The sequence below is a fragment of the Equus quagga genome, chromosome 1 (assembly GCF_021613505.1).
Source record: "Equus quagga isolate Etosha38 chromosome 1, UCLA_HA_Equagga_1.0, whole genome shotgun sequence".
NCBI classification, from domain to species: domain Eukaryota; kingdom Metazoa; phylum Chordata; class Mammalia; order Perissodactyla; family Equidae; genus Equus; species Equus quagga.
In genome coordinates, this window is record NC_060267.1 from 146,499,844 (window position 1) to 146,519,109 (window position 19,266).

General features: G+C 44.8%; 1 protein-coding gene across 1 annotated transcript in view; it reads right to left on the minus strand.

Moving 5' to 3' along the window:
- ITGA9 (integrin subunit alpha 9) overlaps positions 1 to 19,266 on the minus strand; it is a 330,548-nt gene that overhangs the window by 134,143 nt on the left and 177,139 nt on the right. Inside the window, exon 17 of the mRNA XM_046668517.1 lies at positions 11,546 to 11,622. Coding sequence (XP_046524473.1) covers positions 11,546 to 11,622 — 77 coding nt within the window. The remainder of the gene's footprint in view (positions 1 to 11,545; positions 11,623 to 19,266) is intronic.

Genomic DNA, 19,266 nt, shown 5'->3' on the forward strand with positions numbered 1-19,266 from the left:
CCACCCTACGCCACACACAAGCTGCCTGTACACTCAAAATGCAAGAAGTTGATCTACATTTCACAGAAGCTGGCAGGCCAGACAACTCAAGAGCACCCAAGTCAGCAGGGCCACCATGAACCCTCATCGAATAACTGTCACAGCCATAATTTTTCTCTGCTTCCAGCTCAAGAACCAAATGGAGGACATAAATGGTGACAGACTATAAAACGTATTGAAATTACAAGCCTCACCAGATTTTGAACCTTTTTTCCAGTGAGGTGATGCAGCCATGGGGGAAAGGAGAAAGTAGCTCTTCCCACCTGGGTCCTCTGGATCTCCAGAGTCCTTGAAGGTAGAAACAAGAATATACACACCAGACATAGAACCTCAAAAACCTCACAAATGTGCCCATTTGTCCACAAAGTGGCTACCACATTCACCACAATGCCAAGTTCCTCTGCTCTGGGCCCGAAGCACTAGTTTTCTTGAGCTCATCAAAGCTCTGATGGGCAGTTACTTGTGTCTTTAATAAATCAAGAACAAGGAATGAATGTTTACTTCATAATTAGTGTATCGTAGATGCTGGGAGGCACAGAGTCAGAAAAACACTTCCTCCAGTGGCTTCTAAGTTTGGTCCTATATTAAAAAAAGAAAAATGTAACATGACAACAGCCTTATAATGAGGTCCCAGTTCTGGATATTACCCTAAAAATCTTTTCTCTACTCCAGTAAGCAGAGGAAAATGTTTGCTTTTCCAATATGGTATCTTTTCCCACAGTCAGGGAAAACTTTTCTAGAACAGAGGTTTTTTTACTTATTTTTGTGCCACTAGATACTCTTGGTAGTCTAATGAAGTACATGAACCAGTTGTGAAAATAATGTTTTTAAATGCATAAAATGAAAAATAGGGTTACAAAGAAACCAATTATACAAAAATAGTTATATTTAAAAATGTGTGGCTTAGTAGTATGTATTTTTTATAACATTAAATAAAATTTGGCAGTGGATCTAATAACTATCATAACTTTGAACAGGGGTGAATGTAAATGATATTTTGAAATATCTGCAACACTGTACCTTGATATGAAAATATCAGTGATTTCTCTGTGTGACAGTCTCAGGTCCTGCTAACATTACTACACTTTGTTGTCCACATTCATAATTGAATAAAATGCCAAATTTCACTTTGAAGTTAGGGGAAATAAAGATGTGACTGTTTTCCTATCCAAGTTCACAGAGACCATGAATTCTATGCCCAGAGCACCAAGGGGATATGGACCCAGGTTAAGGACCTCTGTCCTTTGGGAAAGTGAGAGGGAGGGGCTGCTTTAATGATGGGAAGAAGAGGCCACGTGGAGGGAGGGAGGCATGGCATGCTCAGCCTCCCAACCCCCGGAGGACAGGTGAGAATGGCATTTCTGAAAGGTGCACAGTAAGACATTTGTACCTGCTGTGGATTTCATTCACCTCATCTCTACTGTCTCAGGACTAACAAGGAGCCATCTTTAAAACTGACCAACCTGGGGAGGCTGGTCAGGGAGGTACATAAATGAGTATCTTCTCCCTTTTGGTTTAAGGGGTTAAATTTTGTTTGTGTTCTTCCACACCAGAAAAAAAAGGAAAATTTAAAAATTTGTCTTTCATTTTTTCTTAAAGAAACACAGCTGTTAACTGAAACAATGGCTTTCACCTCTTGTTCAAATCTCATTATCACAGAAAACATTCTCAAAAAAGAGCCCAGGGCTCCTGGCGAGGGGGCCGATTACCCCACCTGAAGACCATGTGTTCCCTTGCGCACTGAGGACCATGACTGCTTCCGGTCCCCACCAGCGAGGACGTTTTGCAGTGAAAGACATCACTCAAAAGGGTGCTCCCTCTCCTCTCCTCCCTTGCGTCTGGATAGCCCTCTTTAAAAAACAAAGTCCCCAGGAAGAAGCAACCAGAAGTAATCCTGAAAGACACAAAGCCCCACTCAGCACCAAAGGGACCGCCCCCTCTCCCTGACCATAGGCCTGGCTTTTAAAACTCTAAAAACACTCCAGTTCCAAGGGGGCAGATAAAAAGCCCATCAGCAACTGTTTTCCCCTACTAATACTTGATAAATGCATTGGATTTGGTTTCCTTCCGAAATTCACAGTCCTAAAAGGAAATCAGACTGCCCAGCAGGGAGATCCAAGAACAAACAAAGAGAACGGGAAGTCTAAGCTCTACAGTGTCTCACATCAGGTTCTCTGGAAGCAGTCTCTGACAAGGATTTGGGTGGTGTATCAGGGAATGCCATGAGGAGCAGGGAACAAGGAAAGCGGAACGGGGCAGGGAGGAGTTGAGCAAGGCTGTGGTCTTGGGTAGAGTCTAGCCTTGGCCTGATTCACACTGGGGCTCGGGAGCACAAACCGCAGCATGGAATTACCCACACTTGAGACAAGAAGGCTGGATTTTTATACTCCAAATCAGTCAGTCATTGGCTAAGGGTGGCCCCAGGGCGGGTGTAACCTCCCGGGCAGGGCGACTCCCATGAGGTGAGGGCCATTCTCCAGACCAGAGGGGGACCAGCTGTGAGTCCTCAGCAGCCAGCACTTATGGCAGCTGGGAATGTGGCACCTGCGCAGTAAAAGGGATCTGGGTGTGGCACCAATCGTATCCGCCCAGCCTCGTCATTTTTGGATCAAGATCACCTGGAATGGAGTCAGGGAAGAATGCTCATAAAATCTAGAGGTTCTTTACACAGTACTTTCCCTTTTGCTGCAATTGCAATGAACCTATTAAGAGCAGTTCACGTTATACCCAAGTCTGTCACCTTTGGCTCTAGGGGGAAGGGTCACTGCCCACTGGAAACAAAGCAAAGAGTTGGTCCCTCCTCAGCCACAGTTGTCTTGAGTTTTTCATCTGTGGAGAGCAGCAGGGTCACTTTCTGATTCGCCTAAGGTGGTGTCAGGTGGCTCAGAACAAACTTGAGAGAGATGTTAATGAGAGGACGTGTGCACAACAACACGATAAATACGTGTGGGGGAAGATTTACTGCAGAAAACAAAACCACCGCACATCTTAGGAGTTTGGCTTTTCTTCCAGGAACTAATTAGGTCTGCTTCAGGATGGGTGAGTCTAGCGTTATTGGCAAAAGACCAACAGCACAGTCACACAGAATAAACTGCAGCAATCTTAGCAAAGAGACAGCACGTGGCTCCCCGTCTGCTCTCAATTTGAGAGAGGGAGGGATCCCATTGCTACATTCTCTTGATAGCTTCTTTTCTTGGGCTGAATGTCCAGTGAGAAGGAAAATAGCCATATCATTTTGACCCTCCTGGAAAGATGCTTCCACATAAAACCTCCAATGGTTGGCTATATTTGGAAGCCAAGGAAAATACTACCAAATAAAATTTTATTTGGTACACCCATGAGGAAGATCCAGACTTCCCGGGTGGCTCGGCAGGGAGGCCAGCTAGAAGCATGTTTCCAGCCTCTTCTGTGGTTGCCATGGTTACTCCTCAATTCTGCCTTCAAAGCTCCTCCACGGATTCCCCATCCTCTTACCATCCAGATGGAAAATCTTAGTCAGTGTCTGCTTAGCAGGGGAAAGGCTGTTCCTGAAATCCAATATTTGTTGGGATAGATTTCTGCTGCTCATGTGTGGTGGGGCTCTGAAAATAAAGTAACCTCCACTCCATGTTGTGAGTTTGCCCAACAAAGGAAAACGGTCAGTTCCTCGGGTGGTGGCTGCTGTCCCCAGCCTCACATTGAGGCTGGTAGGTCATTTAGGAAACTGCAAATCAGGTCCTCCCTGAGATAGGAAGGAAGTTCCTGCAGTCATTTCCACCTGGGTAGCAGCGTGTCACAGTGGGAGAGGCCAGGTTTCCCAAGCTGCCATGGCTATTTAAAGACAAAGGCCATTGGTCTAATGGCTAGAACATTGGACTTAGACTCAGGAACCTCCCAGCAGGTGTTTTTTCCTACCACTGCCATTTAACTTTCTTCTTGACCTCAGATATGTGACCCAAATCCCTGCCTATCAGCTTCCTGTTCTGCACCTGAAATGCTATGGCTCCAAGTGCTTACATGAAAACTGCCAATCACCAAGAACCTGGGAGCTGGACTTGTTTCTGCCCTGCCAGAGTTACTTCATAGGACAATAGAGGGGGCATCTCAGAATCATGGAGTCACCATCTGTGCTCATCCCAGGCTGGGCTAGAGCCAGGACTCCGAAGAAACACAGCTGCATGGCCTAGCTCCACCCAGGTCCCTCCCAGGATGACAGAGGGGTCAGAGGCCTTATCCTCTCTGCTGTGGACACATCCCTCATCTGCCTTTGCTGCTGTCCTCAGGAAAATGGGAACAAAGCTCTCAGCCCTATATTTGGCTCATGAATTTGCTCTAAAACCAAATACCCTTCAGCATGTGGACAATACGTGGTTATGCTTGGTAGAGAAGAAGAGAAACAAGACGCAGACAAATGCAATAGGAAATAAAGTTACCATAGTAATGGAGAATGTTGAGTGTTTAGCAAAACATGGAAAAAAAGCAATCCTAGGATGTTAATGGGAAGAAGCCTCAGTGTCAAAAGGTTACGGTACAACACTCCTGTAAATTCCAGAGTAAATTCATCAACTGAGATTCTTTGAGAAAGCAGGTGTAGCAGACATTGTCCATGCCCCACCATCCTACTGACTGTTTTGAATGCTCTTGCTGATTCCAGCTGCCAGTGTCTGCATCTTTGTATCTGAGGGTCTTTTTCCAGAGCCAGACAAGGCTGTTGTCTGTTGCAGGCAAGGCTGTTGTCTGTTACAGGCTGCAAGTGCCAGGGAATTAACTGTCCCTACCCATCCAACCCCAGAGCAGCCCTCAACCAATGGCTCTCAATAGTTGGTGTATGAACACCCCGGCCCCTTTACTCCTCAGGTGCAATGACTCGGGTGTGTGTTTTCCATTTGCTAGTGTTTCCAGGATGAAGTACCAGTAATCCACTGTGGTAGCTGGGTATAATGTACTGATTCATAGCCTCTTTCTATTCACATCCTTTGTCATGTGACATTACAGCTCCTCCAATCAGGAGAGTTTATTTCCCCATCCCTTGAATCTGGCGGGCCTTGTGACTTTGCTTTAGCCAAGAGAATGCGGCAAAAGTGACAATATACTCATTCTGAAACTAGGCCTCATGAGGCCCCATGCACTAGTTTTTGGACCCCCTGCCATGCTATAAGAATAAGCCTAGGCTAGCCTGTTAGAGGATGAAAGATCATGTGGAGGACAGTGGAGGAACTCCAGCCGACAATGAGCCTATCATCACAAACAGACGCATTTACTCAACCAGAAGCTGGCTGCAGACCAGTAAGGGAGACCAGAAGACCCAACACCTAAGCCCAGCCCAAACAGCTGACCCACAGAATCAGGAGCTGAATAAACGGTGGTTGTTCCAAGGCATGAAGTTTTTGGGTGACTTATTACATAGCAATAAGTAACTGATACAATGGTGTTATGGCACACCCTTATTGGCAGGCTTCCCTATATTCTTCTTTACATTCCCTAACTTTGTTCCTTGCACTTCTCAAATTATCCACACTCAAATCCTGGTCTCGGGGTCTGCTTCTGGAAGAACTCAAATTCAGGGTTGAGTGCTTCCTCCCTTGTGCTTCCAGGGAACTCTTTCATATTCCCATTATTAAAATGATCATAGTGAATTATAATTACTATTTTCATGTGTGTTTCCCCTTCTAGATCAACAGCATTGTGATGCAGTAGCTCATCTCTATCTGTTTCCACGAAGCCTGCTACATCCATAGCAAGTGCTCCACCAGTATTTATAAATGAATGAATAAATAAATGAATACATATATAAACAAATAAATGAATACATCCGCACCGCGTCACTTCTCCTCAGGTGAGCAGAAGCGAGGCACCCTGGAAGGGTACGGCGCCCTTAACCCCTCCTCCAGCGCGTGAACATCTCTTTGCTTGCCTTACTCTGCTGATCACCGTCCCAGGGACCTAAATCTCACCCTCGGCCTAGGTAACTCTCACAGAAGGACCACCCACACATCCATTCATCCTTGATGAGTTCCTGAAATGTGGGAGAGATGCCTGCTGCCTCCTGTTAGGGAGCCCACCCAGAGCAACGGCCAACACTTGCTCTGAGACAGGACAGTGAGGATAAGTAATGCTTCGACTCTCATTCAAAAAGTTCTATTCATTGGAGCATTTCACCTTCCTTTCAAGAATATACCATGGAAAAAACTGTTTCTGTTTCCAGAGATTCCAGAGACAGCAACTACAAAATCCAGCTGCTCCCAATCAACAAACTTCTTTTGTGTTTTTTTCCAGATCTGGGGCAGACAGTGAAGGAAAAAAAAATAATAAATTGCGTGGCTAATATTATGGCAGGGGCAAAAGTTTTCCAGACTTCTGATCAGCTCCCACTCTCCTTCCTTCATAAAATAATAATAATAATTAATAATAACAATAGTGATGAGGTACATCTGAGGAAACTGCTGACATGGCAGCCACAAGCTCACAGTCAAATCTGAGGCCCTCCAAGGAGGGAAATATCCAATCTCTACGGATTAAGAATGTGCGGACTCAACGCAGGGACTGCCACTGACCTAGCAGGACAGGCAGCCAACGTCTCCAGAGAGAAAAGCTGTTGAACAGGACCTCATGTGTTAGACAGCACATGGAGGGAGCACGAGTGGGGATGGATGCAAGTCATCTTTGATAACAGATTTTTTACCCATCCACCTACTTTCTGAATCGGGGCTTTTCACACAGAGGCAGACTTTTTCCCCAAGGTCTCCAGCCTTGGTACTTCTGGTCCAGAGCCAGCTGAGATCAGACCCCAAAAGCAACTGAGGCCAGTGTACAGGAAGAAAGTCAGATGCAGACTTAGCCATTCCCAGCTTTAATTGCTCCCTCCACCACCAGGAGCCCTTGAGCCAGTAACCTGGCCTCCCTGAGCCTTTGTATCCTCCCCACTAAAAGAAGTGTAATAATATTTACTTCTCAGTATCCTTGAGAGGATTAAACGAAATAATAGTGCTAGCTCTCCTATACTGAGTGCTTATATATGCCAAGCTCTTTTGGAGGCACTTAAATATGTTTTAATTCATTAAATATTCAAAATAACTTTATAAGGTGTTGCTATTATTTCTCCCATTTTACAGATAAGGAAACAGAGGCACAAAGATGTTAAGCAACTTGCCCAAGGTTGTGCAGCTGGTAAGACACTACAGTGCATTTATGTACACCGAGGACTCTATGGGGTACTTAGTACATGGTAGGTGCTCAATAAACAGGGGTCTCTTCCCTTTCATGAAACAAGACAACTTTACTTCTGACCTACGCTGTGCAGTTGATGATTCTGGCCACTTTGCCACTTTTGAGAAGGAGGACAATTTGTTTCAAACTCTAGATAGTAGCCTTCTGGGTGCACCGCAATAATAGCATTACTAAGGATACGACCATAGGACCATTATATGTGGCCACTAGATGGTCCTTCTCACTTCATCAATATTCTACCATGTCTTTCATCTCCCTTAAGAGTTCTTTCATTATTGGAGTTGGCTAGCCAAAAGGCACTGAAATGTTCCCCTGGTCTCCTATGGGATGCATCAAAAAATATATAGATTTAGCTCAACTGCCACAGTCTATATTTCTTTTTATCTTAATCACATATGATATATTCTTAGGTACTGTGACCATTCAGATAGACAAAACAAAACACAATTGCATCATTTTACAAATGGAATTCTCAGTCCTATTTCACAGAAACGAAGCAGTTTTATCCCTATTTCTGGACATTTTAGAAATGGCATGTTTTGGAACTCAGCTCGAGACCATTAAAGATTAGGGATTTTTAATTGAAGAGTTGATTGTTTTAAGGGACAACAGCCTGCCAGAATTCAGGCTCCCTGGAGAGAAAAATCAAAACATCCACGAATCCCAGTCACAGATAGCTTTTCCTGGCTTGATCCCTGGCCTCTCTGGGTGACCCAGCCACTCCCAGATGTCTTTCTCTCTGTCTTCTCAAGACAAAGGGAGCTCAGTCTGGCGGGTGCTTGGCTGCTTCCGGCCACAGCACCTGGTACTGCACCACCTACCCAGTCATTGGAGGGATCTTCTGCTGTTCCCCCTTTGCTTCAAGTCTCAGTACAGTGGGTCACAGCTAAGATGACAGCTAGGTTCTAAGGACAGCACGAAAGGCAAATATTGTGTCCAAATTGCCCTTTTGAAGCCCTTAGGGAGGCACCATGGTGGAGATGAACACATCTCTCCTAAGTCCAACCCTGCCAAAGGGGGTCTTGCACCGAGACACAGGGCAGCCACTCCACAGACCCGTGCCAAGGATGAAGGAACTGAGGAGCTGATTCAAAACTCAAGCTGCAACATACTTTCACTGTGTGGAAGAGAGGAGCAAATGACCCACACCATCTCAAATTCTCTGTCTCCTTGAGCATGCCTAGCTGCATTCTTGTTAGGTTAAATGCATGCAGGCTCAGATTCTGCTATACTTCCACCAGCAATATGAAGTCCAAATTCATAGGTGTGTCACAGTCTGGTTCCTCCCTCTTTCTCCTGCCTCATCTCTTACTGTGTCCTCTCGACCACCTCCTTCATTCCAGACATGTGCAGATGTTCATAGGAATCCTGCTCTCCACACCTCTCCTCACATTTTTTTTCTGCGCAGAATGCCTGCATCCTCCTCATTCCCCTTAATTCCTCTTCTTGGAAGCTGCTCCATGGCCCTGTAAGGACTAACTTGCCTCTCTTCTAACACCGACTAGGTGGTGCCAGCATCACCCAGTTGCCTTCTCTCACCCACATTTTGCAAAACAGGAGAGCAGGGCCCACGTATTGTTAATTTCTGTAGCCTGGTATTCAGTACTTCCCTGACTTAAATAATAAATAAATGTACATCCCATTCCAGGCAATAAGGAATCAAGAGAGTTAAATGATAACCAAAGCAGCTCAGTTCTGGTTCAAGCCACCAAGTTTTGGCCAGCCAAATTCAGAACTTAGTTTCCACTAGCAGTTCATTGACTGTGCCTTCTCTCACTTTGTGTCTGGCTCTACGTGAAGGTCTGGGGACAGCCAATGTAACTGAAACCACAGGTTTGGTTTTGTATTTCTATTTATGCAATTACTAATTGATGTTTCTCTGATGACTCCGTTGGTGACAGCTATGGGCCCAAGAGTATAATGAAGGTTTAATGGAGGATCCATCCTAAGGTGAAGCTCACAGCTTTGGTCCGAGGACTTTGCTTCTGAGATTCAGAAAATCTCTTCACCCAGTTTCTAAGTCTCATGTCTGAGTTCTAGGAAGATGGAATTGCAATAAAGGCTGAAATAGCCCCCAAAACTATAAGGCATCAGGTAGAGACAGAGCTACTCTGTTCTTTACGTGGTAAATTGCATTACTGGTTCCAGTTCTTCACCCTTCCCTATATTTGTGCCCTCTGCTGTATGATTTTGCAGTTCCTCTCACTAAAGGAGCAGAGAATACTTCCCGTCCCTTGACTTTGGTCATATGACTTGCTGTGACTCACAGAATAAGGCTGAAGTATGAGTGCACCAGTTCCAAGGCTAGGCCTTAAGAGTTACTGCATATTTCTGCTTGCCCCTTGCACCACTGCCATGCCATAGGAAGAACATGCCAAGGCTAGCCCATTGGTTCCAGCAGGACAATAAAGACACATAAAGCAGAGCTGAAATGGGTCACCCAAGCCTAGCTGAAATCAACCTACCCTCTGCTGAACCCCAGATGCATGAACAAGTCAGTTAAGATCCAGTCAAATCCAGCTTGGACCAGCCAACCCTCAGCTAACCCAAAGATCCATGAGAATAAATGATTGCTGTTTCAAGCCACTGAGTTTTGAGGTGTTCTGTTATGCAGCATTTTTTGTGTGTGGCTATAGCTAGCTTATACATATGGGATCTGGGCCCTGGCCACCACATCAGTGGTTCTTGCATTATCGATTACTGGGTCCACAGAGCAGAAATGGTTCTGATCAACACTCTTAACACACCAGTTTGGGCCGTGGACGCAGCTTAGGCACAAGGTGACTTACTGACCATGAGCCTCAGGTTTTACATCTTAATATATGGAAAGCACAATTCAATAGAGACGGATTTGACCTTCTAATAATGGGCAACAAGAACTTCAGGACTATCCTAACCCAATATTTAACCTTGGAGCAAGTGAACGTTTCCCACCACATGAAGTTCTCTATGATTCAAAATAAATTTCCAACATTTACAGTCTGCCTCAAGATAAAACAAATCCATATATTCTTGTTTCATGTTACTTTTTCCCTAAAACACTTTTTTGGAAGACCTATTTAAAACTAAAATTAATGACCTGATAATTTATGGACCTTCGTTAGAACTGGTTTCTCTAATAATCCCAGGAGGTCCTTCTTACTAATGTTAAACAATTCCAATATCCACTCCATGAGTTTAAAGTAATTTTTTAAGCTTGGCAAAACACATGTCACTTTAATCTATGACCACTGTTGCCCTAAGTAAAAGTGATGCTAATTAATACTTAAGTAGTTTAGAGGAGTGGAGTGTGCGTGTGTGTGTGTGTGTATGGGGGGGGGGGGGTTTACATCATTTTTCTCCCAATAAACTCAAACAAAAGAAAAAGAATCTTAGCGTTACTTTCCTTTGATGAATAATAGATTATTTATCATCATAAGCAAAAGCGTCCTAGTGTAGTCACTGGTTCACAATGAGATATTTCTTTCATTCCACCCAAAGTTAACTGTTACATTTACAAATAAAGCAACACAGTATGGTATTTTAGAGAATAACTATGAAAATTGATGACTGTTTTTGAGAGAGAGTAATAAATCACATAAGAGGGCCTTTCTGACTCCAAGGCTCTAACAATCTTTTAGAGGAATTGTCTCTAAAGGAAACCATTCTCTGAAATGTGGCTAAATGATTCAGGACCAGCACCTTCATCCCAAAAGAAGTCTACAATAAAAGTCTGGCAAAAAGGAAACAGAAGGCCTCTGTGTAGTTCACCTTTAGCCTGGGGGATTCACATACTGTGGGAGGAAACCCTGAAACAACAAAGAAACTGTCAGTTCACTTGGATCAAGACAGCCTGACCCTCTCCTTCACCCCCTCTTGCCACAGTACCAGTAACTGCTGCTAAAGCAGATGCCATTAAGTGTGGAAAAAATAAATAAAAGGAAACTTTATATAATAAGTCAAATTGTGAATTATTCGAAACAGTTAAATATTGGCAATTTCAAATGGTTCAACTTAATACAAGTAAACATAAAATACACCCCTATGCACAAACACAAATACTCACAGAAATTAACAATATAGGCTAAATTGTGAGATATGTGGAGTTGCAAACAAAACAAAAACCAAACTATCTCCCCAAAAAATAGCTGCTGTTAAAATTATTGTATAACGTACATTTTTTTAAACCACAAAATATCATTGTAATCCACCAACTCTATTTACCCTCTCTGGTGGGGAAATCTGCACATTCAGCCTTTGAGCCTGGAGTCGAGACAAACGATCTTCCCAGAATGATGTCGTGAAAGGAGCACTGACTTACCCGGAGAGCAGTAATTGACCCCGAAGTTGCAGGTCAGCGGCACAGTCCTCAGAACGGCAATTCCTTTCAAAAACAGTCTGTGAGAGAGTCACAACGGGAAGGTCAGAACACGATTTAATGGCAAATGAGTAAATAACAGCCAACTACTTTCTTCCAAATCAGTGCGTATCCTTCCCGTGAGCCTACTCCCAAGAACCCAGCTCCCCGGCATGGTGAGGGGTCCTTCCTAGGATCCAGGGAAACCCAAATCAATGGTGGTCTCAACTGCAGAGTACACTCCTTATTTGATTCATTTCTCAGTCTACTGAAGTGCTTCTTCAAGGAGGTTTTTCGAGAAGGGTACATGGTAGGTGTCCTTTCCATCTTTGAGAATATCTTTAAATGTTCTAAGATGTGAGTGAATAATAATCCGGTTGAGTAAAGAATTCTTAGATTATAGTGTGGTCATTTCCCTCTACTTGCTGTCTTGGGGAAACAGAAAATCTATATTTGAGATGGGTTCTGCCTGAGCGATGGGATTGTACCGTAATTTTTAGTTCCAAAGGGAAAAGTCAAAGACAATTAGACCATTAGGCTGAGGGCACCACAACAGGGCTGAAGGGATTCTTTCCCATGTCTTGGTGGAGCAGCCAACAGTTAACAGGAACGCAGTGTCCTTTCTCTAACCAAGACTGGGCCTTGACAGACAGTGCCCCACCCCGCGCTGGGGCCTGAAGCTCAGTGTGCCAAACTCCACATCTTTCCAGGGGTTTGTGGAGTGTGCCTGAGCTGGGCCTATCTATGGAGGTTGGCCGGGGAATGAGCCGCAGCATTTTGGGAGCAGTTACAGTGTTCTTCTTTCTATGGCACACGGTGGGTTTGTCAATCCTTCCCTCAATCTGGTCCCAACCTCTTTGATGTTTCTAATCTATGGACAGAGGCTCCCTGCATTTCAGACTGACAGACTCTTCTTTATAGTCAGATGGCTTTGATCACGTCAGTGGGATTTTGCAGAGAGGGCCTGTTGCCATTTTTTAGTTGCAATATATTCACTATTAAACTTCACTTTCACTGTTCATGTTTATGAGTCGTCCTCCCGCAGCCCCAGAACATAGTTCCAGGTGATTTGTTCCCCTCCCACAGGATAAATCCAGGCGGCTTCTCAGAGAGCCAACGTGGACTCCAGCAAACTTACTGGCCAACAGACAGTCTAGACCCGACCAGACAGAATAATTTTGCCTATGGAAATTCATATTTCTGTGTCACATTTCCAAAAGAATAAACTGTCCCAGCCAACATTCCCTGCCTTGATTGTGGGGGGAAAACTCATGGAAGTCTTGGGCAAAAAGAGGAAATTCCCATGTTCTTTTGGACACCCTGGGGGCAAGGAGAGAGCCAAATTTCCAGGAGATTTCATATAAGATATTAGTGCTATACTTGCCATCTCAACCAAGGAGAAAACAGGAGGAAGTGGATGTGAGGACTGCACGAGTATCTTAGGCGAGATAAAAAGGTTTTTTGAGGTTAGGAATGAGGGTAAAAACGCCAAAGGTGTCTTTACCACTAAGCTAATGAAACCTAAGCCTGAAGGTCCCTCACTGACATGCCCCTATTGAGGCCTTGCACCTAACTTTGTATTCATAATTTTACATTTTTTTCTTCAAGAGAATCTCTCCTCCCAAATTGTATAAGCTTCAGGTCCCACCAAACCCAGCTCTGCCCCTGGTGACAGGCTCCTCTTTACACGTGTCTTTCCCATTTAACAGGCAAGAGACGGTTTGACTTCCCCACCATTGGGGGCGGGGTGGGGTGGGGGTGGGAAGCAGGTGAGAAGTGATGAAGAGGATGTGACCTAAATCCATCCTGTGGTAAGCAATCTGGCGAGATCTGGTCTCTGCCCTCCTCACCTCCACTACTCTGGCTCTCTCATACCAGCCACTCCTGGGATTGTCTTTATAACTTCCCACCTCAGGGCCTCCCCAAAAGCTGATCTCAAATTCCTCCACCTAGTTCACCCACCACATGTCCTCTCACCCTTCAATGAGCAAATCAAAACCACGTCCCTGAGCTCCTGACCAGCTCGAACCCCTGTTGTAAGCTCTTGTAGTTCTGTGCACTTTTTTCTTCTATTGCTCATCTCGATTTTATTCTATTTTTAAATTAATTTTAATTAATTTTATCATTACATGTTTCATGTTTTTCTTCCCTACTAAGATTATGCTCCACGAAGACGGGGACTATACTGGTCTCATTCACCTCTGTGCCTGCCCTGAGAGCTGGGCATGTAGAAGCTGCTCGGTCAACACTGGAAGACCACACAGTGCTCTGAGAGATGGGGTGACCACTGAAATGGGGAGCCCACTGGTGGTGCCCCCATTGGGCGAATGCTAATACACTGCTCATCAACATCAAAGCTGTAGCCCCCAACCAAAGCACCTGTCCCTCAGCTACGTGCCAGTGCAGAGCCTCCCGATGAGAACTGGTTGCTTTGTAAAAGTTTGTTGTCCTTGGTCTGACTTTCCCTTTTTCCTGTCCCTGAAACTGACTTCTCTAGCTACTAAGTCCTCCAGCGCTGCCAAATTTCCGTCCAACAAAAGCAAGCACTGAGTCTGCCATACAGATATTGATGTGCACACATACACACATAAATGGGTATATGTATACATACACACACATATGCAAATGTATACACACACAAATTAAGCATCAACTATACTGAGAAGATCAAGTATGAGCTTAGAAATTAGTCCAGGACTCAATCCCCACAGTTATAAAATGAAAATAGCATTGGTGACTGTCTTGTTAATCCAGCTTAGCATTTAGCCAGGGGTGGGAGTGTGCAGCTATTACACTGTGTTTTAGCCGCTATGCATCACTGTTTACACCAGCAAATGTGAGTGACAGCTACATACATGTGAATGAACGCCATGAGGCTTCCCTAATTGACGGTGAAGTAAGAAGACCATGGAGGCAGAGTCAACGTTAACTCACCTCTGTGGAGATGACCGTACATTCCAAACATCAGTGCACAATGTCTCCCATTGTACTCTTTTCAATGTGACTTTAACACTCTTCCCATAGAGAGGTGGAGTTGATGCTCCCCCCTCACCCCACCTCCCAAATCTGGGTGGATTTGTGGCTACAGCAGAAGTGATGCTATGTGACTTCCAAGGCTAGATCATAAAAAGCTATAGAGCACCCTCCAAGTTCTCTTGGGGCATTTGCCCTTGGAATGTAGCCACTATGCTTTGAGGAAGCCCAAACTTCCCATGCAGAGGCCCACAAGGAGAGACACTGACAGCCAGCATCAACAACATGAGTGAGCCATCATGGAAGAGGGTCCTCCAGCCCCACTGAGCTGCCCCAGTTGACACCATGTGGAGCACAGATGAGGTATCTCAACAAAGCCCTGCCAAATTTCAAATTTATGAAAAAATAAATGACTGTTCTTTTAAGCCACTAAGTGTCAGCGGAGTTTGCTATGCAGCAATAGATTACTAGAATACTTCACAACCTAACGGGCCTCCCTAACTTGGGCAATGATATGAACAAAAGTGGGCTAAACACGCAATCCTGGCAAAGCCTTGGCTTAGGCAAGACCCTCCCCTGGCTAGAAATGCAGTTGTCTTATAGGTAAAATAGCAAGACACCAGGGAATCAAGAGACCTGTGTCACGTGCTGGGGAGACTGACGTTGAACCTCGGTTCCTGTGCTCTGAAGCTGGATTCATCTCTGTGGGCAAATAACCATTTTATTTCCTAAGGAACTTAAAAGCATGTCTCTGAGGCAGAAGGGTAGGCAGACCAAAGCCTCAGAATGCTAGCCGGCAACATAGAGTGTCCAGGAGCAAGTAAAAACTACTTCTCCTAAACAAAGTACAAAGAGTACAGGTTCTCCATAAAGCCAACGGGCTAAACTCCTGTTTTTCCTCTGAGGAAACAACCCCAACACGCTCCAAGCTGGGCCTCTGAGAAACTCCTCCGCCCGTTCCTACCCACATCTCCCCAGGCTTCTGGGCAAACACACGCTTGGCTGCCTGAATCAGACAAATCTCCATCCAGCTTGGAAGCAGTCTCTGTCATCTCCCTCTTGCCTCCACCTGCTGTTTGGCAAAGCCCTGCCAATTCTTTTACCCGGAAGAAGCCTTTCTGGAAAATGGAAACAGATCTGAGAAGCCATCACTTTTTATTCCTCTGGTCAAGGGAGGTTAAACCCTTCCTCTCAGGAGACAACTGTTTCCTACCTCAGGCCTTGCATAGCTGTGGACTGGACTGGACTGGCTAAGGAGCTGTGGCCTACTTAGCGTCATGGACTACATTTCCATGCTGGCTCCCTCCTCACCCTGCTCTTCACCTCTGGTTTCCCTGGAGACTGAAGTTTTCTTTTTTTCTTTTTTTTTTTAAAGATTTTATTTTTTCCTTTTTCTCCCCAAAGCCCCCCGGTACATAGTTGTATATTCTTCGTTGTGGGTCCTTCTAGTTGTGGCATGTGGGACGCTGCCTCAGCGTGGTTTGATGAGCAGTGCCATGTCCGCGCCCAGGATTCGAACCAACGAAACACTGGGCTGCCTGCAGCAGAGCGCGCGAACTTAACTGCTCGGCCACGGGGCCAGCCCCTAAAGTTTTCTTTTTAAAATCCTTTCTCCAGCTTCTTCCCAAATCCTTACTCTACTTCTTTTAGAACAGGGTTGGCAAACTTTTTCTCTTAAGGACCAGACAGTAAATACTTTTGACTTTGTGGGCTATATAGTCTCTGCTGCAACTACGCAGCTCTGCTGCTGTGGAGCAAAAGCAGCCATAGACAACGTGCAAAGAAATGTGTTCCAATAAAACTTTATTTACCAAAAAAAGGTGTCAGGCTGGATTTGGTCTGCAGGCTGTATGTAGTTTGCTGACTCCTGTTCTAGAATATTTGGCTATTCACTTGCCTGTTCTCTCTAGGCCAGAAAAAAAAAAATACAACGAATCCAGCTGAAGTTACATTTTGCTGTGAGCCAGAGCACAGAGGATAGAGCTGACTGTGCTCTTCTCACAATGACACGGCCACCAAGGCCAGGGCAGCCTTGGGGACATGTGATTTGGGGCTGGCAGCTCAATGGTTGCTCTGGCCAAGACTAACATCTGAGTGGAAGTCATCCAAGTGCTCCAGGCCTTGGGGTGCCCATTCCTCCTACCCAAATCTGCACTGGAAAAATCTTCCCTTCTGATCTCATAGGAAGTAGGAGTCTTAGCCTATTCCAGCTGTCATGTTCATAGGAAGGTCAGTCCCTCAGACTTGGTGATATTAACTTAAAAAATATATATAGGGGCCAGCCCCATGGCCAAGCGGTTAAGTTTGCGCGCTTGGCTTCAGTGGCCCAGGGTTCGAGGGTTTGGATCCTGGGTGCAAACCTACGCACCACTCATCAAGCCAAGCTGTGGCAGCATCCCATATAGAGGAACTAGAGTGACTTATAACTAGGATCTACAACTATGCACTGGGGCTTTGGAGAGAAAAAAAATAAAAAACAAAAAAGAGGAAGATTGGCAACAGATGTTAGCTTGGGGCCAATCTTCCTCTCTCTCTCTCATACAAACACAAATATATATACATATACACACATACATATATATATAAAATCATTGACATAGGTTAGATGCTGTTTATAGAGTTGCTACAGCAACCAAGTCCCATGCTGAGGCCTGAGAAAACAGGACAACAGGATTGGGTGGGAATAAATGCTCTTCAAATCCCACCCCAAGGGGACAAAACAAGGAAGCTATTTTTAAGCTAAAATGAGTGAGACATTTCCTGATGGGCAATATGACTTTGCAGAGGGTCTCTGCCTGGATGAAAAGAGGTCCATTTAAGAATTATTGTTCCTCCCATCCCATATAAGTTCCTAGAGGCCCCAGCCATATGTAATTCAAGTCTGCAAGCCTCAGCACCTAGAGTAGTGTTAAAAATTTTTGTGTGTATAAGTACCATGACCTGAGTGTAAGAGGTTTCTCCCTCCCAATTCTGTTTCAGTGAGCTCTTTTTCCAGAATTTCACACCGTCCTTAATATGGCACATTATAAGAGCTCAGGGTGGTCCCAGGAATTTCTGCTCTATTCAGCCCTGTGCCCAAAGGAAGGAAGGAAAGTCTCATCACCTGGTATTTAAAATCAGGTCACACAGACTTGGATGACAATTGCTTCCTAAAGAATATCATATGCACAAGAATAAAGACAAATACTTTGTAAAATTAAATCAGAGAAATTCCTTCTATCTCAGGGTCTGGACAAATTTTCCTTTCACAATTTGAAACAATGGGAGGAAAAATAGTTCTGTTGGTCTCCCTCTAAACACAAACATGGCGCCAGTTTTGCTTCATGCCCCTATGGAAAAACTGATAGGTTCCTCTGTCTCTGGGCATCCTCTGGTTACTTCATGGCCCTGCAGTTGGTAGAATAATTCCCTCTGTCTAAAGGCATCATTTTGATGATCCAGTTCAACGCTGTGAAGAACTGAGTGGGAGGCTGAGCTGCTCAGAGACATCCTGGCCCACCTGGGACTCCACCTGGCCTCTGGACTCGCCCAGTGCCCTCTCCAGGTCTGCCTGTGACTGGGTGGCCTTTTACAGGCCACATTTCATGCCCCTCTACAGCCTCCAACTTTTAATATCAGCCATAAACTCGCCTAGGGACCTTTGGCCTCTCAGCAACAGAAATTCTCTGCCTTGACTTTCACCCTGGAATCTTTTGTGTTATATATTTTATTTATTTTTTTAAAGTTGCTGTTAATCACAAGAGGCAGAAAATAGAACCAACAAGTTCAAATAAAGGGGCTGGTGCCATCAGAGAAAAGGAAGAATATGCTGTGTTTCTAAAAGCTACTGAGCCAGACGTAGCCAGGCAACTGGGAGTAAGATGGCCCTAAAACTGGAGAGGATGCCAAAGTTACTTCCCTCCACCTACCACCTAAATGGGGCCCCAGGTATAACTTCAAATAGCAAGTGCCCTGTGTTTGATTTCCTGAATCATTTCAGAAGAGAACAAGGAAGGGACTAATGTTTTTTCCCCAGCCAGAGACTGTCCGCTGTTTGTATGTCCTCACTCATTCACACACACACTCCATATACTTGTGGGTGAGGTTTTCAATAAGGCAAGACAATACAGAAGAAAACCCAATGGGCTTGAAGATTTGGGGGAAAACCACTCCTTTCTTCTAAAAAGAGTTGTGGAGGATCACAACACAATTTTCCCATGAATTGCAAAGATAAAACATAACACTAAAGAAGAAAAGTTGCAAATTTAACAGGTCACTCCAGGACACAGTCCAGTCTTTGAGAGGTAAGAGTCCCCTCTCCTTTGGTCTTGGGGTTAACCTTGGAGGGGAAGCCTGAGACATAGGGATGGAGCCAGACTTCTCTGGTCAGGGAGAATGATGAACTACTTGTTTTTCTCACACGTACTTGAAACTTGATGATTTTCACACATTTCACCACAGTGCCCTTTCTGAAAAGATCACCCAGAAGCTGATGCCAACCAGCTGATGCTTATAAAAGTAGGTTGATCTGGCTGAAATAGGGATGCAGACTTCTTCCTCTACTGCTCCTTCCTTCTCCTCCTCTGCTGGGCCAAACTGCTCCCCTGAATCCAGGTGCATAACCTGGATCCTCTAGGTTGGGTGTTCTCTGAAACATGTCTAGCTCAGATGTCTTGAGTTATTTTGCTCTCTCCTCTTCCACCCTTCCCAACCCCTCAGCTTTCCATCCTTCT